This window comes from Lissotriton helveticus, chromosome 9 (genome assembly GCF_964261635.1).
Source record: "Lissotriton helveticus chromosome 9, aLisHel1.1, whole genome shotgun sequence".
Classification (NCBI taxonomy): Eukaryota; Metazoa; Chordata; class Amphibia; order Caudata; family Salamandridae; genus Lissotriton; species Lissotriton helveticus.
Genome location: NC_136070.1, coordinates 691,711,484 through 691,736,954, shown reverse-complemented (window position 1 = coordinate 691,736,954; position 25,471 = coordinate 691,711,484). Strand labels below are relative to the sequence as shown.

The 25,471-nt window shown below is 46.1% G+C and overlaps 1 protein-coding gene across 2 annotated transcripts in view; it reads left to right on the top strand.

Moving 5' to 3' along the window:
- The window catches only part of DPP3 (dipeptidyl peptidase 3), a 468,907-nt gene that overhangs the window by 92,281 nt on the left and 351,155 nt on the right, over positions 1-25,471 (top strand). For both annotated transcript variants that reach the window (XM_078660787.1, XM_078660788.1), the window contains exon 3: positions 7,787-7,876. In XM_078660787.1, coding sequence (XP_078516913.1) covers positions 7,787-7,876 — 90 coding nt within the window. The remainder of the gene's footprint in view (positions 1-7,786; positions 7,877-25,471) is intronic.

Below are 25,471 nucleotides of genomic sequence, written 5' to 3'. Positions count from 1 at the left end.
CCGCCCAGCGTGAGGCCAAATGACCTCCTCACCGCTGAAACTCTCTCCGCGCCTTGCTGGTGGGCCTGGGTAGATCCGATCACTCGGGGTATGAAGAAATGCCGAAGCTGTTGCCAAACACCACCCAGGCCGGCTTGCAGTGCGGGGGCCTCCGTAGCGCGCCTCTGGCTATCGCGTAACATGTAACACAAACCTCCTTAACAAAAAAGAGCAGAACAGTCACCTGTTGATTTTGGGCGCTGACGAAGGCCGGAAAGGCCGAAATGCATTCGCCTCTGCTATTGGTGAATAAAGGTGTTCTCCTGTCGTCCCCTACAAGTGGCCTCTGCTCTTTTTTGTTAAGGAGGTTTGTGTTACATGTTACGCGCTAGCCAGAGGCGCGCTACGGAGGCCCCGCACTGCAAGCCGGCCTGGGTGGTGTTTGGCAACAGCTTCGGTATATATATATATATATATATATATATATATATATATATATATATATATATATATATATATATATATATATATATATCTATCTATCTATCTATCTATCTATCCATATCCATATCCATATATATATATATAATATAGGGGTTGAAACGCGTCATGGTGGGCTGGCTGGTCACGATTGAATAAAGAAAAATTGGATTGGCACAATACCTGTGCCCATCATCGTCTCTTTTGTAGTGGTAAACTTCTTGAAGCGACATTGGAGAATATATATATAAAGCGGCAATTGGCCGTTTCCCCATTTTCCTCGCAAAATAAAAAATTGCTGCATTTGCCCGTGTTATCTCCCCTTTTTTCTTCTGAATGACATTTCAGTTGGTTATCAAACAGGACCCCCAAGTATGAGAAGGTTTTAGTCATGGGAATCTTCTCCCCGTTTACATGAAATAAAAACTCTCTCTTATGTGCTGTGCCTACATTCATAACAAAAGATTTTGAATTATTAATGGAGAGATCACGGGATTTCATAAATATAAAAGAAGTGTTAAGCAGCAGTTGAAGCCATTTTGCAGTCCTTGCCAACAAAACGGCGTCGTCCGCATACAGTAAAACAGGTAACCCTTTACGTCCAACAAAGGGATAATCAGCACTTGTTTTTAAGAGGGTATTTTCCAAATTATTTATGTATAAATTAAAAAGAAACGGGGCCAGGATGCAACCTTGTCTTACACCCCGTTTTACTCCGAATGCCCTGGTCACCTTCAAATCCTGGGTGTATCGCACGTTTGCTCGGGTGTCCTGGTGTAGGTCCGCCAGGAAATTGACCAGGGTCTGCTCCACCCCCATGTTACTCATAGCCTCCCATAATTTGCCCCTATTGACACAGTCGAAGGCTGAAGAGATGTCCATAAAAGCCATATGGACTGTGCCCTGACGTGCCATCGCATATTTTCCTAATACCATGTATAGGTTGAGACACTGGGAGATGGTAGAGTGGCCTGGTTTAAAGCCATATTGGATTGGAGAAACGATATTATTTTCATCAGCCCAGGTTGTTAGCCTGTTCAGGATTACACCACCTACTACTTTTACGACCGAATCAATTAAGGATATTGGTCTGTAGCAGGATGTGCTGTTACGGGCCCCTTTTTTAAATACGGGGACTATTGTGGACAGCCCCCAGGACTTTGGGCATCCGTGATCAGCGGCTGCGTTAAATACGGCAGAGAGAACGGGGGCCCAAAGTGATGTTTTTGATTTAAATAGGTCCGGAGGCACACCATCGGGCCCGGGTGCTTTCCTACTGGTTAAACCCATGATGCCCTTCTCCACCTCACAAATGTTAAAACGCAAAGGTTTAGTACCTGAGACACCTTTAACATGTATAGATTGTGGTATATCGCTGTTAAAAATACGACTAAAATGAGAGACCCAATCATCTTCAGATATGTTGGTACCTAAGGGGGAATCACCTGTGGAAGCAAAAAGGTTTTTTTTTACAATGCCCCAAAATTTAGAGCTGTTACCAAGGATTTCTGGATCTAACAGGTTTTCCCAAGTGGCCGCTTTTACTTCAGCTTTGCGTTTAACCAAGGCCCTTTTATAGGTGAGGCGAGCTGCCCTGATGTTTACCTGGTCCCTTGGACTGGCCTTGAGTGCTAATTTTAGGTCACGGCTTGCCTTGGGGCATGAGTTGTCAAACCACGTTGGCGCATTACGGGTCCGGCCGGTAGGGGCTACTGTTAGCATTCCCCCAACTTTCGTAACTATACCGTCAAAGGCTAATAACATTTCCTGAGCTGATGTTGTGGGAGATACACAGGTGGATAACTCAGTGTTACATGTCCTATTGATCTTTTCATAAAGTTTGGCCGAGTTCACCCTTCACTTAAAGGAATTGCCGCCAGTAAAGCGTGCTTTATTTGTATATATCGAAACTTTTCAGTGTGGCCTAACTCATATTGCTGTTGCAGTTGTAGGAATGGGATCACCTCCCCCTTGTCCCATAGATCCCCCACTGTGGAAATACCTATGTTGTCCCACCCTGTGAGGCCCTTACACCTCCATAGTTGCCCTAGTGCTTTAGCATCCCAGAGTGGGGTTATTTTTGTTATCACTCCCTTCCACCCAAGTCTGGCGTGTGCTGTATACCATATTGTTACTGTGTGTTTAGTCGGTCTTGTCAATTTTGTCGCCTTGTCTTTGTTGTAGAGCGCCGCTAGCATGTTATTGGCGCCTAGCTGAGCTCTGTCTGCTTTGTATGCTCGGTCATCATAAGGTGTATCCAGTGATGTATGACTTCGAGCTGTGCGGCCCAGTAATACAATTGAAGGTTAGGGAGTGCTATCCCCCCCATCATACCAGCTACTATATAGTTTTGCTTGGGCTATTCGGGCCGGGCGGTTGCCCCAAAGAAGAATGGAGATCAATGTCGCCACTTGCTTGAAATATCGGGGTGGGACTATGACAGGTGTGTTTTCTAGGGCATACAAAAAACGGGGGAGAGCCTTCATATTATACAATGCTGCCCTTCCAGGAAGTGTGAGGGGCAATGAAGCCCAGTGCTTGACATCGCGCTGAAGTCTTTCCAGCGGGGGGGCTAAATTTCTAGAGTAGAAGTTGGCTGCTGAGTTAGTGACGTATATACCGAGATATTTGAAGGAGTCCTCCGTGACCAGTAACGAACACTCTGCTGGGAGAGACGGGCTTGGTCTCTTTAGTATATACATCACTGATTTGGACCAGTTAATAGTATATCCTGAAAGTCTGCCATGAGCATTGCAAATGTCGAGCAGCTCCGGCACACCGTCCCTAGGTTCCGTTAAATACACCAGCATGTCGTCGGCATATAGTGAAACACGGTCCTCCCAACCCTCTTTCCAACAGATTCCCTTTAATAGTGGGGTCTGTCTAATAATTGTTGCGAGTGGTTCTAGCACCAGTGCGAACAGGAGCGGTGAAAGAGGGCAGCCTTGACGTGTGCCCCGTGCCAACGCAATCTCTCCTGATATGTGCCCATTGGCTGTAACTCTTGCGATCAGATTAGTGTACAGGAGCTTTATCCACGCACGGAATTTCGGGCCAAAGCCACCCGTGCCAAAACTGCAAATAAGTACTTCCATTCCACCATGTCAAACGCCATCTTTGCGTCTAGTGCCAGCACAACAGCCGGATCTATCAGACTTGAAGCACTAGCCATCGCTCCTTGTAGTCTTCTAAGATTGAGGGCTGTGTTCCTGTGCGGCATAAATCCCGATTGATCCGGGTGTATCAGTTTTGGAAGGTGTGCCACCAATCTAGTTGCTAAAAGTTTTGCTAAAATTTTCCCCTCTGCATTGAGCAGTGAGTTTGGACGGTAGGACGAACTGTCAGTGGGGGTTTGGTTGGCTTCGGATTGCTACTATTGTTGCAGTTTGCTGATCTAATGGCAGTTCAGCTACTTCTAAACTCTCTTTAAACATGGCCAGGAGATACGGGCTCAGTGTGTCCGTCATTATTTTATACCATTCTACTGGTATTCCATTCGGGCCCAAACCCTTCCCTGACTTTACTGACTTTATGGCAGTTTGGAGTTCTTCCATTGTTAAGTCTGCCTCTAAATCTAAAGCTGCCTCCGGTGTCAAGACGATAATTTCAATGTTTTGGAGCGATTCCTGTATGTCCTCTTCTGACAGACTCGCGGTAGGAGTGTATACTTCTCTAAAATGATCTGCCAAGATATTTACTATATCGTCTGGGTGTGTTGTGAGCGTCCCTTCTTTTGATCTGAGTTGCTGAATACCTCTCGCGCCTTCTCCGCTTCTACCTAGCCAGGCCAGCATTTTGCCCGCCTTATCTCCTACGTCATATATCCTGTCTCGTGTCGCTGTAATGTTCTCAACTGTCCATGCCTGTAAGTGAGCCCTGTATTGTTGCTGACATATATTCAGTGTGTGTGCTGTGTCTGTGTTTGGGTTGATCGCGTGTGCAGATTCTGCGTCTTGGAGTGTCTTCTCCAATTCCGCTAGTTCTCTGTGGCGCTCCCGTTTATATCCCGCTATGGACGGAATAGCCTGCCCCCTAAAGACAGTCTTATAAGCTTCCCATAAGGTACTAGGGGAGTCGACTGAAGTTGCATTTTCTTCAAAGTAGTGTTTGGTGGAGTTGCACAGCGATTTTTTTGAGGTTCGGGACTGTGAGATAGCCTGGGTATATGGGGTAGATTCTTCGACGAGTTTTCTTCGGACAGGCAAGTGTCCGCACTAACGGGGAGTGGTCCGATATGCCCCTAGGTTTTATGGCGACGTCTACAATGTTCTGCATTCTAATGTCCAGCATAAGGAAATAATCTATGCGGGATAGACTGTTATGGACCGCGGAGTTGTACGTATATTGTTGAGCTTCCGGGTGTGTGTGTCTCCACACATCCACTAGTCCCATCGCCTCCAAGAACCCCTGGAATCGCGATGGTCCAGGTGTATTTAAAGAACATTTTTGTTAACTTTAATTTTTGGAAATACGTGAAAATTTTAGTTTTAGCCTCAATAGAAAATGGAATACATCTGATCCTGTAAAATTCCTAGGTTTAATTGTCCTATTAATTATTTAATAATCTTAGTTGTGCCTACTTTCACTGGTGGGATATGTCTCCATAAGGATTGAATTATATACAGTATATGACTAAGTGAAACATAACACTCTGACACATAGAGAAAGTTTAGTCGATTTCAATTGCTTTGTGTGCACCTTTCCTGCCTCTTCTACAAATAAAAGCTCATTCGGTATGCAACTAAAGTTTGTCATGCACTGTGTTTGTTAGTATATTTCACAAAACTGAATTTTTGTCTCAGGTTTTTAATTTCAATATCTCGTTGAAGGATCTATCAAGCTCTGGAAAAAAATAAAATAAAGGCATTATCAAGTGTTTTTAGTATGGTACATTTCTTAAAACAATTGCCAAATTGAGCATAGAATGAAATCTACTAATCAAGCTTATGTGTGTGGTCTAAGTAAAGCGGAGCATGAATTTGTTAAAGAATATAATGAAAGAAGAGTAGAAGTTGTGAGAGATTGGAAGGCTTGAGAAAAAATAAGAATTGAAATTTTCAAGTTTACATCATTGATAGAAAGGGTGAGATGTGTATGGTGCATTATGAACCTTTGAAAGACCAGTAGGTTGAAAATGTGGGAGAAAATGAGTGTGAGAGAAGTTATGTTATAAATGGTAATTTTCCGATTAGCGAAGAGCCAATTCTGAGATTAATTTATTATCTTTGTGGTAAGACTGTTTATTGTAATTTGCTGCGCAACTGGGTTGGATCTTATTATCTTGGTTTGGTGTTACTAGATTCATATGAGTGAAATGGATGATGCAGTTGGTTTAAAGAGAGTGGAATGCAGATCTGGACAAATAGTATTACATATATTAGTTGCTATTATTCCCCCTGTAGGCGTGGCTGTGAACAATGTAAAAAAGTAGACGCTTGTCTACTCTGGCGGAGAACCGGACTTCTACTTCAGCTGGTGCTTTAACCCAGATTAATTCTGAATCAATTTCTATGTGCGATATTGTGATTCAAAACCATTTACCGCTAAGCATTCTTGGGAAGGAAGGAAGGCAGTGTTCGCAAGATACTAACAGGTTGTGAAATGCTGCACCTTCATACCTGATGACGGGGATATTAATGCCTATAGAAATCGTTACTAATGTCTCTTGTAAACTTCAAGATTTAGAGGAGCATGGTGTGCGGGAGATTGTAGGTTCCTGAACTAGAGAGACAGAGAAGGATTTTTAGCTAGGCTGGTGAATGGACTGATAATTAGGGAGGTGGACCATTAAGGTTAATTTTAAGTCCTGTAATTATTGTAATGATTTGTGCAATTGTTCTGTTTCAAACTTTTCTGGGCATCTAATTAAAATTGTGGGTTTAAAGATGAGGAAAGAGCTAAACAAGAAAGAAGTTTGACATGGAGAATGTCAAAGAACGTGTTTAAAACCAATTGAAGAAGGTGGAGGAGAATACGAGAAAGCACAAAGGGATGCAGACTGCACAATGATTTCCAGATTAATAAGTTATTTATTAATTGTTTTCAGTGATTATAGAATCATTAGGGGGGAATCGGTAAAATAATTTTCTGGATTCATAATTTGTGATCATTGTTAACAATGTAAATCATTGACAGTATGCAAATATACACTATATTCTACACGTACAGACTGATTTAATACGATTTCCTTTACTATGAACTGTGAAGTGTGTTCTCCTAATGGATGTTAACTAGGCTACATTTCTGTGTAAAACACAATTTTAACTAAGATGGAAGTCATCTCTGTCACACAGCTGTGCACCCCCTCCCACCCATCTGCACATATCTTCTCCCGACAAACTCCACAGAACAGTCAAGTTGAAGTCCTAATAGTTTATTTTTGTTGTTTTTGTTCTGTTCAGGGTGAACCTTCCACAGTTCTGAAATAATTTGTAACATGTAACAACATCTTCCTTTTCTTCCTTGGAATCTATCCGTAAAAGAGTCTGATTGACAAATGTTTCTTGGTTTTTTAAACGTTTCCTTTTGATATTACCATAGAGGATGGGACAGTACGAAAGTGTTAAAGTAATGACTTTTAGTTTTTCATGTGCTCTAATGTGCTGAAGAAATTATACATTTGCTCATGCCGCAATGATTCTGCAAAAGTTCTCATTTTCTGAGGAAGAATTGTGTATAAAAACCCTTGATTTTGGGTGTGAGCCAGAAGATTTTCTAGAGATGTAGATGCTGCTAGGCATTATGTTTGTTTTTTCCATTTATTTTGTTGCCCATTTGCACTTGGAATATTTTCAGAGTCTTGCATACTATGCATAACTCCGCATCTGAGAGCTTGATGGTATTGATTCTGTTCCTCCTGTTTCCTAACTTTGCACTAAGCCCTTAAACTTTTAATTGATCCAGAAATCAATTATTGATTGGGCCCAACCATCTGTTATTAATGTACCTTAGTTTAATTGATTTTGGCAGGTGCCTTAATGCAGGGACATATTGCCTTAGGAAATTGAGGTTAACACAGTCTCTAGTCCAGTAGATTGTGGGAAGTCTGGTTGAGTTACATTTTAGGGGGTCTCAATTGTGGGATACCCTCGATTTGCACTTGCACAGCTGACACTTTTCAAAGAGCGAGAATTCAAATTTGAGGAATTTGTGAAACAAAGTGGCCCTGTTCCTGCACTCTGTTAGACAGAGTTAGCAGAGAATAGAGGCTCTACATGTGTGGGTTTGGTGCCCTGTGGTTGCCTGTGTAAGATGCTCACTCATTTGTCTATGCAGGAGCTAGAAAGGCACTTTAAAAGTCTTTAATTTCATTTTCTTTTCACATTAGGCGCTTTTGGTGTATACAGCTGGTGTCTTTGCCAACATGGGCAACTACAAATCTTTTGGGGATACCAAGTTCATTCCTAACCTTCCTAAGGTAAGAGATCTGTTATCCCCCCTTGCATGATATAATTTTTTCCCGCTGGAATGAGTGGTGTAGCTGCAAACTAATAGGAAATACCAAATGTCATGAAGCTTAGGCTGAGGACTAATGTATGTGTTGGTGATCACACGAGGAAGAAGAGATAACTAATGTTTCAAATGCTTGGCAATACAGTGTTTTTGTCACCTGCAATAGCTCCCTTGAGATCAATCGAGAAATCAGTTTGTTGCCAGTAAAGCAATCCAAGCACAGTTCTAATTTAATCTTCGTATTTCATAGGTATGTGCTCTAGATAACCTGACTACATCTGGTCACATCACAGCTTTAACTCCTCCTTTTCATAACTACATTCCAGTTCTCCCAGCAACAATCTAACATGCAGTACAGATTTGTATATTTCAATGGTAGAATGTAACACATCGCTCTCCCATAATAACAAACGCAATAAAAAAATTTATATACAAATATATACTTTGATTATTATCTATTGCTTTAATTAATAGCTATTATACACAGTCATCACATAACCGTACAGTTGGACCCACTGGCCTCGCGGATGGCCTCACACTATTAGCTTATTAGTTTGTTGAATTTTTAAACTTGTCATCACAAGCCCCTGTTCATAACATGACATTCCAATTCCCTCAGCAGCAATTGAACATGCAGATTCCTGTATTCCGTTAGTATAACATAACAATCAAGATCTCTGATAGCAGTGTTGTCTGCCTTCTAACTTTCCATGCGAGGTCTGTGCATTATGTTTTCTGTGGACCTAGTTCAGGGAGGGTGTATGTGTACATTTAGACACACTTCAAAGCCTTTATAAACTCATGGGTGAGTTGGACGCCTGATAGACATGTGGTATCTTTGAGCTACTGCTTTATTTCCATGTTGACATAGGGCCTCTTGCCCATGAAGTAACGTGAGGGATTTGTTACAGTAGGATTGCCAACAAAGGCAGTGATGTTGTCCCTTGGGCTGAACAGTGATGAGGTTGTATGGAATAAGTCTGTGCAGAGTTGTTCCAGTTCACTCAATTGAGTGGCTGAGTAATTCCAGCTGTCCAGAAGCACTTTCATGGTGGCCAGTTTTGTATTGGCATTTAAATAGTGCTTTCCATACCCTTTGCGAACTCTAAATCATTTTCTGGTCGCTCCAGTTATACATAGTATGAAGCACTATAAACAATGCATCAGGTTCCCTTCAGGGTGCATAGTTGAAAGAACATTCTTTGTAGGTGTCTTATAGGTACATGTTGGTTGAGGTATGGAGGATGTATTGCAAGCACAGTGCACCTAATATTTGAGAAGTGATTTTAGAGGAGATTAGACCTCTGAATGTAGTGTAGGAAGGGTTTAACACATTGAGAATATGCAAGAGGAATAGAAGAGTTGTGCTGTAAGTGTATTATGTGAACACTGATGGAAAAGATATCTTTGGATGGAATTAAAGTGAGTGTATTGGATAGCTCCAGTTGCCACATCCCTTGGTGGGTAGGAAAAATTCAATATGTTAATTAAAAGCATATAGTAGAGTTCAGAAAAGCTGATATCCAACCACAGCACATGAGAATAAGGACAAAATAGATATGATTGGGCTGACCCGAAAGAATATTGAATTTAAAAGGAGGAACACTATGGGTAGGCTTTATGTAGCAAAAAGGGGCAGCAGTTTATTGGTTTGTAGGTGCCAATGACTTCTAGGGATAAGATTAGATTTAAGCGAAAAGTTGATCTTGATGTCCCCGTTACTTGGCAAAAATACACTAGTTGCGTTTCCAGACGTCTTTGGGAATAGGTTATCTTTGCTAGAAGACTTTGATATCTGAATTGTTGCTGAGAAGGGAGAATGTATTTCCACTTGTCCACAAAGTAAGGCTTGTACCCATCTTCAAGAAGCTGCCTTTACAACAGGAGTTGGAAGAATTGAATGTTGAGGTTGTCTAAGAAATAGACGTTGTATTGTTTAGCCCCAGTAGCTTTAGTGACAGTGGCATCTCGGTAATGAGATTTGTTTGTGTCAACCAGAAACACCTGAATAAAAACATCAGATTTGAAGGATTCCCCCGCCATAACATCTCTGAGGAGTTTGCACAGTTAATACATGCTAAGGAGTTCAGTCTGATGATTTAGTTCACAATAGACTATCAAGTAAAATTGCATGATAAATCAAAACCTAATACCTCTTTCATCACTCCTCTAGGTATAGGCAGATTCATATGCATGCACTTCGATTTGGCCTCCATGATAGCTATCTTTCACAGGTCAGCAAATATGCTGTCTGTGAGACATATTCTAATATTATTCTTGGATGTTATATTAGTTTATAATGAGTGTATGAAAAGCATAATAGAGTCTTAGAAGAAGTGCTGCATAGATTAGAGTCCAGTGATCTCAGGTAAAAGGGAGAAGAGCCAGTTCATGATGAGCTCTGTAAATTACTTTAGCCTTATAACCTCAAGGTGAAGGGATTATGCCAATCTTGGATTCGGTGAAAGCTGTACAGAAAGCTCCTTTTCGGTCAACAAGGATCAGGTTGTACCCGTCTTGGGTACAGCCTAATACTAATCAGAAGTTTCAAGAGAATTTACAATAATTATTTAACCTGTGAGGAGTTTGGGAAAAGAAAAATATCATCCATTAACACCAGAATAACTGTGTTCAAGACGATCTAGCACTGCATCAGCCCCCTGCTGCACCCACCTTTTTCTCCCTGCACAGAAAAGGGCAAAGCCATAAACCTCTTCTTCACTGAAAGCATATACAAGATCCGACAGCACATTGACAATACCAAGCATGCTTCATTTTTTACACCTACCCCGGCCCGCAAACAACCCCGGCCCGCAAACATTCCATAGTGAAATCAACAAATGGGCAGTGAGATCTCTGCTGCGCAAAATCTTGGTGGTTTTACTGTTCTAGTTCCTAATAATTTTGGTGTGCATCCAAAGGGAATCGAAACAGCCACCGCCCTGTGCTGTTAGTTAGCAATTGATAGCAATTGCATAAGTTTAAAATTTCTTCAAGATTCCCTGAGCGAAAACTGTAGTCTTGTTATATCATACAGATAGAAGTTTCCAAGGATAATATCACAAAAACATCAAGAGAGAATATATAAGTCCGTGGTTTCTTTATTTTTCGTATTTTTGTATATGGTCTTCCACGAGGACTTGTTAACAATTTCTCCAATCCTGGATATTGAAATAAGTACAGCAATACAGCAACACAGCCAACACGCGTGTTTCGTCTATGGAATTTCTCCAAAAGACTACATCAGGGCTGTAATGAAAATTATGTATAATGAATTATACTATCCACTCTGTTGGAAGCTAAGCCTAACCTCCACCTAGTAATAGGTGAATAAGTTGGAAACCGATAAAGGAAGTATTTAGAAAGAAAAAAACGGGGGCAAAACAAGAAAAACACCCGAACTGTGCACTAGAACCAATCACCAATTGTGCCATCTATTTTCAGATCGCACTGATATTCTTAAATTCGAGGTTTACAGGTTGATAAACCACCTTCATGCAGTGCTGCCTAAGTCAGTCACAACTCCACTATTCTACTTACCCATAGTAACTAATATCATGTAGCCTTTATTTCCAATTCTTACTATATTTTTGCTGCTAAAACATAAATAGATGACAACTACCATCAGTACCTGTGACTATATTTATTAAGAAATAATCATTAGAAGAAGTCCTTTGCATTTCTTCCACTTACCTAATCATATATAATTCCAATGTTTATAATGATCCCAAGTTTTACGCACAATGGCCCGACAGTCGCATTCACTATCACCTCCTCAGGTCCATTGGTCCCTATTTAAATTGAAGTCCAACCTTCAGTACTGGTATTCTGTCCTGTAGTAATATCATTCTATATTGTATGTTTCAAAATCTCTATAACATTTATGGTTTAAATCTTTTATTGGGTTTTCAAAACAAGAAAACCAAACAGGCCACATTTCCCCGTCAGATGCGATATTGTTGGCTTTTGCATTAAAACCCCCAGGGCATACGGTAACAAATATGTTGACAATGTCATAAGTATGGGAGTCTTGCAGCGGGGAAACCCAGTCCGTAACCCCTTCCCTCCCCCCTCCTTGTCCACAAAGCAAAGGAATAAGTAAAAGAACATCACCACATCCCTAACGGGAGGCCATAGGTCAAACATCAGCCCTTAGTCTTGCGCCTGTGCGGCTGAACCTTAGGTTCCTCGAGTGGCGTTTCTGCAATGCGAAGCAAGCGTAAATAGCGTGGGCAGCTCAATTCCCTAAATTCCCCCTTGAGTAGAGTCAAAAATGGTCGCCAAAGTGCTGCAAATTCCTCTCCCCTCCCTTCTTTTGCCAGAGTTAACTTCTCCATCCCCAAAATCATCCACAGCCTGTGGAGCCAGCCGGTGTATGGGGGGGGTTGAGTGGTCCTCCAGTGCGCTACTATGTTCTGGACGGCGGCCCCCAGCGCTATCGCTATGAGCCTCCCTGTCCTGGACTTAAGGGGGTACATCAATGCATTGGGGAGTCCAAGCAAAATATAAGCGGGGAATCTGGGAAGTTGGGTGTCCAAGTGGGAGTCTACTTCATCGAGGATCGAGTTCCAATAGGGTTGTAAGCGGTCACAGCTCCATAGTAAGTGCTCTAGTGTGCCAAGTGCCCCGCATCCCCTCCAACAGCGATCACTAATGCGGGGATCCCATCGATGTAGGCGGTCCGGTGTGTGGTACCAGTAGGTGGCCACTTTAGTTAGGGTTTCTGTGAGACCAGTGTGGTAGGCCGAGTGCCTGGCTCTATGGTTTATGCCTTCCCATTCCTTGTGTGCGAGTTGCCTCCCCAGGTCCCTCTCCCACCTGACCCTCCCTGCGTTGTATGTGTATATGATGGTGAGGAGGAGGTGCTGGTACAGGTCGGAGATCAGTTTTTTATCGGAGGTGCGCGTCAACAGCCACCTTTCATACGGGGTGAGGAAGCGCTGCACGCCGGGTTTGATCGTCGGCTGTAAGGCCCAGTGGCGGACCTGCAGGTAGGGTAGGCGGTCCGCCTCTGGTATGCCATAGTCCTCCTTCACCTTCTGAAAGGGAAGGATGCCGTTGAGGTCGAACAGGTGTCCCAGTTCTCTACAGGGCAAACGTCTCCAGGCAGCAAACGCCTTGGGGTCCAGACCCGGGGAGAAGTCAGGGTTATCAAAAAGTGAGGTAATCGGGGAGGGGAATGAAGTGAGGTCATGTTTGACTGCTACTCTGTCCCACCCGTCCATCACGGTGCTCGTGATCTGTGATGCATAGAGATTGGGGGGGCCTGTGACATCGAGGTAGAAATGGAACCCCTTGAAGGGGCCTTCCCGCCACAGCTTGGTCTTGGAAGAGCCAATGTTTGCCCGACTCCAGTTGGTACCACTCCACGAGGGAGCGGAGTTGCGTCGCTTGATAGTATAGGGCGAGGTCAGGCACCCCCACTCCGCCGTGTGCGGGGGGGGTAGTATTGCGATCGCATGCTTAAAGCGCGGGTGGCGACCGTTCCAAACAAAGCGTGCCAGGTCCGACTGTGTCCGCTGAAGCCAGCCCGTGGAGGGGCGCAAAGGGAGGGTCTGAAACACATAGAGGATCTGTGGCAGCAGAGTCATTTTGACAGCCGCTATCCGTCCAAGCCAGGAGAGCGAATGTCGTTTCCACCTTCTGAGTTCGTCGCTGAGGTGCGAGCGGAGTTTGGTATAATTGGCTTCGGTAGTGGCCTGAACGGTAGGGGCCAGCAGAACTCCTAGATAGGGGATAGTAGTGTCAGACCATTGCAAATCAAACTCGCTCTTGGCCTCTACGAGTGTGTCTGGTGACAGAGATATGTTTAGTGCCTCTGATTTCTCTAGATTAATTTTAAAACCCGAGGCTAATGCGAAGGTTTTAAGCTCAATAAAGAGCGCCCGGAGGGGATTACATCGGGTCCGTCAGGGAGAGCAGGATGTCGTCCACATATAGACTGATCTTATGCACATCACCACCGAAGGGAATGCCTTTGATGAGGTTATGGTGCCTGATCCGCTGCGCCAACGGCTCCATATAGAGGGCAAACAGGATTGGGGAGAGCGGGCACCCTTGCCTGGTGCCCCTGCTAATTGGAAAGCACGGGGAGGTATGCCCATTGACCCGGACCGTGGCGTTAGGCTGGCGGTAGCAGTTCATTATGCGATTACGGAGCGTCTCTCCCATCCCGACCCGCTGCAGCACCAGCTCCAGATATGGCCAGTGCACTCTATCGAATGCTTTTTCGGCATCGATAGTCAGTAACATGCAATCCGGCCGTGTCCGCGACCCGGCCTCAATGAGGTGGAGGACTCTCTTCGTATTGTCGCTGGTCTGTCTTTGGGGGATGAAGCCTGCTTGGTCAGGTTCCACTAGCTGCTGCATATAAGGCGCCAGTCTATTCGCAAGTATGCCCGTGTAGAGCTTGAGGTCGATGTTTAACAGGGAGATCGGCCTGTAGGAGCTACACCGGGTGGGGTCGCGATCGGGCTTGGGTATAACCGATATCGCCGCTTCCAACAGATCCACGGGGATGGCACCGGGCTGGTCGAATGTATTGAAGAGGTCACGCAATAACGGGGCCACCTGATGGCAGAGGGTTTTATAAAAGGCAGCCGAATAGCCATCAGGGCCCGGCGATTTCCCCAGTTTGAGGCAAGATATCGCCGAGATCACCTCCTCTAGCCCAATGGGTCGATCAAGGAACTCCGCTTGTGCCTCGTTCAAGGACGGCAGGGGCGCTCCTCCTATGTAAGCCTGGCCCGTCTGCGTGCCAAGCGGATCTGCGGCATATAAGTCGCCGTAGAAGTCCCCAAAGGTCGCGGCGATGTCGTCGTCATCGGTCACAAGGTCACCCCGACTAGACCTGATGGTTCGAATGCCCTGTCTTTGGCGTTGCTCTCGCAAGTTACTCGCCAGGAGTCTCCCGCAGCGACCACCCCCAGAATAATACGCGTGTATTAGGTGTAAGGCTGCGTATTCGGCCACATCTTGGTCCAAGTCCGCCAACATCTTTCTCTCCTTACAAAGTTGGCACCCCGCTCGGGCCGCCCCGGTGCGCTGATGCATCTGCTCCAGCTCCGCCACACGCTGGGTGAGTTCCGCCCGTTTCTGAGCACGGTCTCTATTGTTAGCTTTGGCGATGGAGATGAATTCCCCGCGGAGGACCGTCTTGAGTGCGACCCACTGGGTGGCCTTGGTTGTATCTGTGTTGGCATTATGAGTAAGAAACTGGGTGATGGCGGTTTTGATCCGCTCCACTATAGCAGGGCTCTGGAGCAGGGTGTCTCTTAGGCGCCAGTGCCGCTGCGGGCCGGGTGTGGGTGGGAAGAGAAAGGAGGCCAGCACCGGAGAGTGATCCGACAGAGAGGTCGGGAGGATGTCGACATCCTTTGCGCGGAGCACCAGCTGCGAGGAGCATAGAAAATAGTCAAGTCTTGCGTAAGACTTGTGGGCGGCTGAGTAGTAAGTATATGCTGTGGTGTGTGGGTGGAGGTGCCTCCATAGGTCAACAAGGCTCAGGTCGGTGAGGTGAGTGTGGCCCATCCCGGAAAGCGCCCCAACTTGACAGCTACGTTGGACTGAACGATCTGCCGTGTTATGGAAGACTAAGTTAAGATCGCCTTCTAGCAGCAGGTGTGGTTGCGTATTAGCTGTGGCCGATTCTAGTGCTGTGTAGGAATTTCTCCTGTCCTTCATTGGGTGCATATATAGTTCCCACTAAGAGTGTGTGCCCGGCAATGAGAAAGTGGTGGATCAGTAACCTGCCCTTGATCTCCGCTTCCTTCTGCATAACCCGCCCCTCAAAGGATTTGAACACTAGGATCGCCACCCCCGCTACCTTCTTGGTTGCTGACGAGAAACACTGCAAAGGGAAAGACTGCGATTTAAGTCGATGGTGATCTTTGGGCAGTAAATGTGTCTCCTGTAGGAGGCAGATGTCTGCAGCCGAGTGTTCCAGGAGGGAAAGTATCGCCCGGCGTTTGATTGGGTTATTAAGTCCCCTCACATTGAGAGAGAGGATAGTCAATGGGCGTGACATCCTAAGTAGTTAGCCGGGGCGGCACTGCGCTGCACTCGATGTGTGGTGTCTAAAGAAAATCGGAACCCCCCGTGGACAAGGAGGACCCTCCCTTCCGCCCCCATCCCACCCGCTGTCCCACCCCATCCCTCCCTTCCCCCCATCCCCTCCAAACACCCCAACTCCCAAATCAACTTCCCCGAACCAAGACCCAAAATTCGTCGGGCCTGAATGGTCAGCACCCCCCACCCACTGCCTGTTCCCAAACCCCCAAACCATACGAACGCACAGTCCCAGTCCTGTCAGTCCACACAGGGCTGTGGTGAAGTCACTTGCAAGGGACATGTCCAATGGCGGCCATTGCGGCCCCCCACCCCGCACCCCATCAGCCCATGAGCAAGGTACGTGCTGCAATCATCCTCCCCATCAAGTATAGTGATCATTTAGAAGGCGATGTCTCTTTGGCCACTTCCGCCACAGCCGTCGCCCTTTCCTGCATGATAACGTGGGCTTCAGGTTTCAAGCGATGCGAAGGGGATCGTCTACGTCTCACTGTTTGTCAGCCCCCTCTGGAGGACCCTTGTGATGTTCTCTCCATCGGTGCATCTTCTTCCAAGTCAAGTCCCAGAAGGGCATATGTGTCTTTGAGCGAGCGCATTTGGTGTAGGGCCCCATTCCATTTAAATATCAGCCTAAACGGATGGCCCCATGAGTATGGTATTTCTTGCCGTCGCAGAAAGTCCGTCGCTACTTTGAACCCCTTCCGTTTTTGTAGTGTAATGGCCGAAAGATCCTGGTATAGGGCGACGGGGTGGCCTTGGAATTGAAGAGGTTGTGCCCGCCTGGCCTCCCGAAGAATCCGCTCCTTTAGCGGGAAATCAGGGAGAAAGGCTAAGATGTCCGGCGGCGGGGCAGAAGTGCGTCTAGGAAGTCCAACTCTGTGTGCCCGGTCTATGCGGATTGTAAAATCAGCAGGTTCCCCCAAGGTGCTACGGAAAAGGTCCTGTAGGTAGCTAGTGACATCTGTCCCTTCCGCCTTCTGAGGGACTCCCCGGACCCGTATGTTGTTGCGACGGGAGCGGTTTCCGAGGTCCTCCGCGTGAGCTTGGAGGTCCAGTTGTTGGTCTGTGAGTCTCAGAACTTCCTGCTGGAGCTTTTCGATTTCATCGCTTCTAGTCTGGTCGGCCTCTTCGATAGCGACCACCCGTTCTCCAAGCCCTTCCACGTCCCGCCTGAGCTCCCGGACCTCGCCCGCAACCTCTTGCTTCAGGGGCTTGAAATCCTCTCTGAGGGAATTGAATAGCGTCGCCAAAAAGGACAGGGTAATGGGCACTTGGTCTTCGGACAGTTCTGGCGGCATTTTCGTGGTCTCAGGGGAGGGTGGGTCTTTGCCTGCCTTATTATCGGATTTTGCCATCGGCTCCGGGAGAGTTTGGATTGTTTTTTCCCCCTGAGTCTCGCCATAGCGCGCCCAGCCACCGGGACAGTCCCGCTCGGTGATCTGCAGGGAACAGGCGGCTGGCGTAGAGGCCCGGCAATCCCGAGGGTGAGTGCGACCAGTGCGGCAGGGAACGGTGCACCAGCTGCTGTGGTAGGGATCCCCGGTGGAAAGCGAGGCGGTCAAATGTCGCACTGGTGGTGGTTTGTTCCCCGCACCTCACCTCGTGGGTAGGGCCAGTCTTATGTCGAGCGGCTCGGACCCGGGTCCAATAATACGGCTGCAGACCCTGTGGCCCCTAGGGCCAACCAAGCAACGGGTGGTTTCTTCAGGTGGCCCTCGCGCCCCTCACCGTCGGTCTCTGCAGGCACCACGAGGCGGGCAGGAGCAAGCAGGAGAGTTTGTGCAGCGGGGCAAGCCCGCGTCTCCAAGTGGCCGCTATCGTTTCCAGGCAACCCCCTGGCTGCTATGTGTGTGGATGAGGGGAAGTGGTCAGGGCCCAAATGTCTGGCGGCGTTGATGTGAAACGCGTCACCCTACCGCCATCCCGCCGTTGCAGCGCGGCCCGCAAGCCCAGTCAAATCCAACCCCGGGAGCTCGATTATGTCCCCCCGAGCCTCCACCATGGCGCCCACTGCAGTGTTCCTCACCTCTGCACACCTGATCGGTGCCGTATGTCGGTCCCGGTGCACCCAGTCTGTCCCCTGCCGCAGCTCCGGTCCCTCAGTGCTGTCCAGTGCTATCCGGTGCTCCGCCTGGTCAGTCCCGCCGGGCCACGTTGGGGTAGCGCGGCTCTGCCCGGCTCGATAGTTGCGCAGAATCTAGGCTACCAGCCGACCTGGGGCAAAACGTCATGCAGAGCGTGCCTCGGGTGTCTCCACCACGCCGCGGGGATATTCCGGCCAGGCCGCGGCGCGGCACTCCGGTGCTCCTCTCAGCAGGCCCGAAGCCGGGGCCTCGATTTTCACGGCTCCAGGCGGTTCCCACCTCACCACCGGCCGGGTCGCAGTGGCGGGGCTCAGTTGGCCGTGAGGGCCCCGAATCTAAGGCCGGAGGCAGCAAGGCGTCTTTGTGGGCTTCGCAGGCAGGTAGGAGGCCTGTCTGTAATACAGGGGCCGGAAAATGGAGCGCACTAGCAGGTCACAGCTGTGGGGCGGTCGCCATTACAGGAGCCGCGGCGGACCCGCCGCTGAGTGTTCAGAGCCTCACCGGGATCTCACAGCCTCAGCGACACTCCTCCAAGGGCAACAGTTGATCTTCTCCCCCGATATCGGAGGTGTCCGGTGCTTTGGGGAGGTTAGGCGTTATTTTTGGGGCATTAGGAGGGACCAGGGCAGGGAGCCGCGGAGACTCGCGTCCGATTAGGTTGCCATCTTCCTCTATAACATTTAAACCAAAATTGGTAGAATTCATCGACTCTTAGTACTTCTAAAATAAAGATAATAATATTAAAAATGATTATTATCCCACACCATATCTGTAGAATGGTGTATATACCTCAGTTAAAACCACGATATAATTTAACATTGCATGCTCAACCCACTATCACGGGTGGTCGTAGTAACATACTCACATACTTACTCATCTGTAACTACACATAATGCCTCTCAAAAAGGTCCACAGTTTAAGAGCAATTTTCACAGCCTAACTGCTCTCAACAAACTGGTATAAAGCCCTGATTCCAATCACTGGTCCTTATTTGACCAAAACCATCTCCCATATTAATATAATTTGGCTCAAAGCTATGCCCGTATATCGCGACGTTTTCTAATGCCACCAATATTAAAAATCATTGAGTGTATAAAACTTTACTTAAATCTACACAGCCATACTAGGTTCTTACCTGTATCTCCGACTTCCCGGCATGTGTGATCTGAGTTATTAGTGGCGTGTACCTCCGCCGCCATCTTGTTTGTTTTATTAACAGAACCGGGTAAAGACAAAAAACGGATCACCCCGATCTATACAGTAATGTTTTGGGCGCCATCTTAACATGTCTAAAACTCCTGTCTTTTATTCAGTGCCATTTCATTCAGAGTACCCCAACACATAACCATTAACTGATACTGCTATCTTTATAAGTATGCTACATTCGTGACCATATTATAAGGAGCTGAATGACCGGCGTTATACATAACCTCTATCAGATACTGCTATCTTTACCAGTGTGCTACAATTGTGACCATATGTTGAGGACTAAAATGACCGACATTATGCTGCTAATATTTGAGAATTCTACAGAGATAAATGTTTAAAACCAAAATAAACCAAAGAAAGGAAAGGAAACAGTGAAAGGATATAAAGGTAATCTCATGGGAGAAATGAACATCTATGAAAGGGCTCAATAACACCCATTTAGGTGATTAGAAAAGACACATAATGCCCTCCATCGGAGGAAGCCCCACACAAATAAGAAAAGGGCTAATACAATCCTATATACATACTCATTTTCACACATCAATATTCATATTTACATCAAGTTTGTACAGTTAAATTTTTAAAGGTCACAGGGGCTAACACAGAATAAAGGTACCTGTTGCAATAACAATTACTTTTGAAACCACAAGTATAATTCTAAAAGGAATCATCATACGCACACAATATGCTTTATCAGAGGTACAATACCAGTTTTAACCATGTCATAGTTGTTTAAACAGCAATTAGACACGGCAAATCATTTGATCCACACATGGTAGTCACAGTATAGGGATTGATCTTAACAGCCTAAAAAATATTGCAGTTCAGAATCAACATTAATTCCCAGTTCTACCGCACGAAGCTTCAGTATCCACCTTGGCGAACTTTTAGTTCCCTATTTCCTCCACGGCTACCTGATATTATATGTTCTTTGCCATGGAGCCTAAATGATAGGCTACCTGTTTGGCTTGGGCAGTTATTAGCATGGTTGGCCCAAGGATATCTCAAATCCAATTTTTTCAAGGCTCTAAAATGTTCGGCAATCCTATCTTTTAGGCATCTAATAGTACTACCTACATAGATTTTGAGACATTTACATTTGATCACATACACAACAAATTTTGTGTTACAATCAATATGTTGGTAGATGTTATGTTTTGCCAAACCATTATATTGAAAGTTCTTAACCCCTTGCTCTGCATATTTAAACATGCCACAATTCCCGCACTTAAACGATCCCACATTGTGCTTGTGTAGCCATGTTGGTTCATTGTTTATACTTCTGGGATAACTAGGATTGATCATACTACGAATCGTGGTACCCTTTCTGTATGATATGCTAGGTTTGTCCTTTACATGTGTATTTATTGTGGGGTCTGATGTTAATAAGTGCCAGTGTTTACTAAGAATATTATAGATTTCGTGAGACCAAGGATGGCAGTTTGTTACTAACCTCACACAATCCTTTTTGCTGTTCTCACAGCAATTTCTGGGTTTCAATGTGTCTTGTCTGCAGAGTTTCAGTGATCTTTGTTTTGCTCATACAACAATGTCCCTGTTATAGCCCCTTTCGAGGAAACGTGCCTCTAAGTCATTGGCACAACTGAGAAAATCCTCATCCCAACTATTATTTCTCTGTGCTCTATACAGTTCACCATAGGGTATGGCATTAACTTGAACTTTGGGATGGGCACTGGTTGCATATAGTGTTGAGTTACAAGTCCTCGTGGAAGACCATATACAAAAATACAACAAATAAAGAAACCACAGACTTATATATTCTCTCTTGATTTTCTTGTGATATTATCCTTGGAAACTTCTATCTGTATGATATACCAAGACTACAGTTTTTGCTCAGGGAATCTTAAGACATTTTAAACATTCCATAGTGGCCAACCTCCAAAGCCCCAACATTCTTAAATGTCATTGACACACTCAACTCCCTCAAAGCCACTTAATATGCCAGTGATATCTTACCATTGTCCTTCATCAAAGCTCTCGCTGCGACATAGTGGCCAACCTCACAAACCCCCAACTTTCTTAGATGTCATTGACACACTCAACTCCCTGAAAGCCACTTAATATGGCAGGGATATATTACCATTGTCCTTCATCAAAGCTCTCGCTGCGAATGCCCTCTTAACCCTATGTACCATTGTTAATGCCTCCCTCACTCAAGGCATCTTCTGATAAGCTCTCAAAACAGGCCAGATCGTTCCAGTCCTAAATAATCCTGCACTAGATCCTGATTATCTTGGCAGCAAATAGCCTATCACCCACCTACTATTATTCGGCAAGATCATTGAAAAAGCAGTCTGTGTTCAACTCCAATATTTCATCAGTGTTAACTATCTCCTGCACGACTTCCCCAGGCGTTTTATCACGCTGCAGCACTGAGACTAACACCTTGACCACAGATTGAGATGACCTTGCCTTTGAAATTCCTTGATCTCTCAGCAACCTTTGACACAGTCAACCATCCCACTCTTGAACACCTATTTTCCTTGCTGCTGCCATAAGCCACAAATCTTTTCTGACCCTCGGTGCTTGTCGCGGACCCGCCCGCCTATCTCCCGCTGCCCTGCCGCTCTCTTTCCACCCCCTCGGTGCTTGTCGCGGACCCGCCCGCCTGTCTCCCGCTGCCCTGCCGTTCTCTTTCCACCTGGAGCGGGGCCGCCGAGTGGAGACCGGCGAGGGGCGAACTACGAATCCCAGACGCCCTAGCGGTGAGCCGCGTCACCTGTGAGCGCCAGGAGGCGCTTAAAAGAGTCACCAGCCCCACTGTGAGGGGGAACACCTATTTTCCTTGCTGCTGCCATAAGCCACGAATCTTTTCCTGACCCTCGGTGCTTGTCGCGGACCCGCCCCCCTGTCTCCCGCTGCCCTGCCGCTCTCTTTCCACCTGGAGCGGGGCCGCCGAGTGGAGACCGGCGAGGGGCGAACTACGAATCCCAGACGCCCTAGCGGTGAGCCGCGTCACCTGTGAGCGCCAGGAGGCGCTTAAAAGAGTCACCAGCCCCACTGTGAGGGGGAACACCTATTTTCCTTGCTGCTGCCATAAGCCACGAATCTTTTCCTGACCCTCGGTGCTTGTCGCGGACCCGCCCGCCTGTCTCCCTCTGCCCTGCCGCTCTCTTTCCACCTGGAGCGGGGCCGCCGAGTGGAGACCGGCGAGGGGCGAACTACGAATCCCAGACGCCCTAGCGGTGAGCCGTGTCACCTGTGAGCGCCAGGAGGCGCTTAAAAGAGTCATCAGCCCCGTCTCGCGGGACGCCGGGCGAAGCCCGGGCCAAGGGCGGGTCCGTTTAAGCCCGTTCAAGACCGGGTAAGACTGGACTGGGCCACCCCATTAACATTTCTCCCCTGAGACTTTGCACCTTATTGTACTTATTTATTTACTTTATTTATTGTATGAACCTAATTTATGGTTGGTAATAGGGCTTTTTCTTAAACCATTAGGTATATGTATTTTATTTATCTCCTTATATTATCGTCATTTGTCTTATAGCTGTTGATATCTATTCTAAACTATGAGTACAAGAGGAAGCAGGAGCAAGACGGCCCAGGGGCTAGGCCAGATTACTGGACCGATTGACCAATTTATCACGAGGGCAAATGAGGCGATTGATCAGGGCATCATTCTCTTAGAAAGAAGAGTATCACAAGATTTGGCCATAGCGCGAAGGTCCTCAATGGGCCAATTGGCATTAGCTAAAACTCCAATACAGTCAGGAGCAATTGGTCCACTCCTGCTGGAAGTTCCTGCAGATATTCATACTATCCCTAATAATGTAGACCTGTCTGCATCACAACTATCGATGGAGTCAGAGATAAGGGAAGACTTAGGGAAAACCCCCGTCCTGGTTATGAGTCCAACTCAAATTGTACCCCCAACCCAATTAGAACCCTCGAACAACCAGGAAAAGGGGAGGAGGGAGGGAGCTATCCCGAAACAAAAAAGTGTTAGGAATAAGAATGAGCATAAACAACAGTCCACTAAAGCTCTTACAAAGAACCAAAGACCTCGTAATCGCCCTCCTAAACGTAATGCCGTAATTCCTACAAATACATCTATAGTTAACCTTTCTCCAACACCGCTAAACCTAGATGTTTCAGACAGGGAGGGGGGTGTGAGTAATATAAGTGAATCAAATAAGCAGCTACTAGCCAGCATTGGGGAGCTGATTAAGACTCATTTACTTCCAATAGAGCGAACATTAATGAATATCGAAAAACAAATAGACAAGCTGTCTATTCACTCAAATAATTCGACTAAACAAAATACACTAGGAGTTACTAATGTGAGCGGCAATAAAGGTAATACCGCACAGAAACCTCTAGGGCCAATATTACAATCAAAAAACTCTTCAACCATGCCCAACCCACAAGATAAACCGAAAGTGGTTCAGGTTTCCACACAGATAATCAATGACACACCCAGAGGACCCACCCAAGTAGACAAACAAAAACCAATGCCACTTAAGACACCAGTATTACAACTGGAGGGAGACAAAAAAAAGGGAGGGAGGTACAGGCGGCCTATTAATCTCCCCCCAGAGGCAAGCTCTTTCACTGTCATCCTCACAGGGGTCCCAGAACTCACTGAAAATACGAGAGAATCCACCTGGTCTTTAACAAATAAAGTGCAGCAATGGCTTAGCATCAATAGACCCCTCCCCCCCCAACTGTAACAGCAGATTTTCAATAGTGCGTAGGGTACCCTGGATTGGTGAAACAAAGAAAAAAATACAGGGGGACTGTATCATCATAAATTTTGACGACCCTGGCACGGTCAAATACATTTGCTCGTGGTCAACATTGGAGAAGAAGGGAGGTATTGACGCCAACCGTCTATCCTTCTTTTACCCTCCAATGTATGCCTATGACCAAGAACCCCCGTATAATTGGAATCAATGCCCTGAATGGAACTGGACCCAAGTAGACTCCCGAAACAGGAGAAGGGACTGGGAGACTTGGTCCTGGAACCCAAGAAGAGAGCAACCATACATGGAAGGATGGAGGAGAATACCAACTAGCAACCGATTTTCTTCTCTAGAAATGGTAGATTGACCATCACTAACCCTAAAATCCACGAGATAGAAGTTGCATATCCCAGGACTCCTATAGCCCACAGCGAACCCCACACCCAAACAAATGAAAAGACCTATCACTTACCCTACCAAAATTTAGGGAAAAATAACAATGAGCTGTATATCGATCAAATATCCCCTAGATTGCACCTATCACCAATAAATGATACACCAGGGGGGCTGAACATTCAACCTAGTAGTAAGGGAGACGATGAATCCTCATTGAAAGGTACTCGAGACAAGTCACTAGCTCAGAGAGACAGAGCAGAAAAAAATGGGAGTTTAACCAAGCTAAAAGTGGGGCTAAATCAAACGTGGCTAAATCAAAATAATTTCAGTGAAAATTTATCCATCGTAACATGGAACATCGCGGGACTCTCCAAAAAAGCCGTAGACCCAACCTTTTTGAACTTTGTTAATAACTTTGATTTAATATCTCTTCAGGAATGTTGGGACCTGGAGCCTACTAATTTAGATGGCTTCAGCACTAACTTTACTCCGGCTATTCAGACCAGTAAGGGTAGGAGTTCAGGCGGTCTCTGCCTGTATGCCTCAAACAGGGCAAACATAACACTAGAGAGTATGGACTCACCTCAAGATAAATACAAGAATAAAAAAAAATCGGACACTCAATGCAGGTATTTTTAGTGAAGGGGAAAGGGGCCCCCAGCTTCCTCCTGATTAACCTATATAATAACATAGCGAGGGATGACCAAGTAGAATTTATAGACGAACTATCAAACGCCTTGAAGAGGGGAATTGGAAGGGATAAAGCGGAAAGATGTGCCATGGTGTTGGGCGATTTCAACTGTCATTTATGCCCTCACAGTGGATCGAGCGTCTGTGATATAAGAAGCCTTAATGGCGAATTCACTACCCATTTCGAACATACGCATTTTGGAAACTTAATGAATAAATTAATGCATGAATGGGACCTAGGCTTTTTCAACGAGTTAACTGAGCCAATGACTGACTTCCAACCTACTTTCCATGGAAGGGGGTTACACACCACAATAGATTTCATGTTGATGTCAAATAGCCATCACTGGAGTGCTATGGAATTTAAAAAGGAGGACATAGTCATGAGTGATCATTACACGATTAGTGCGA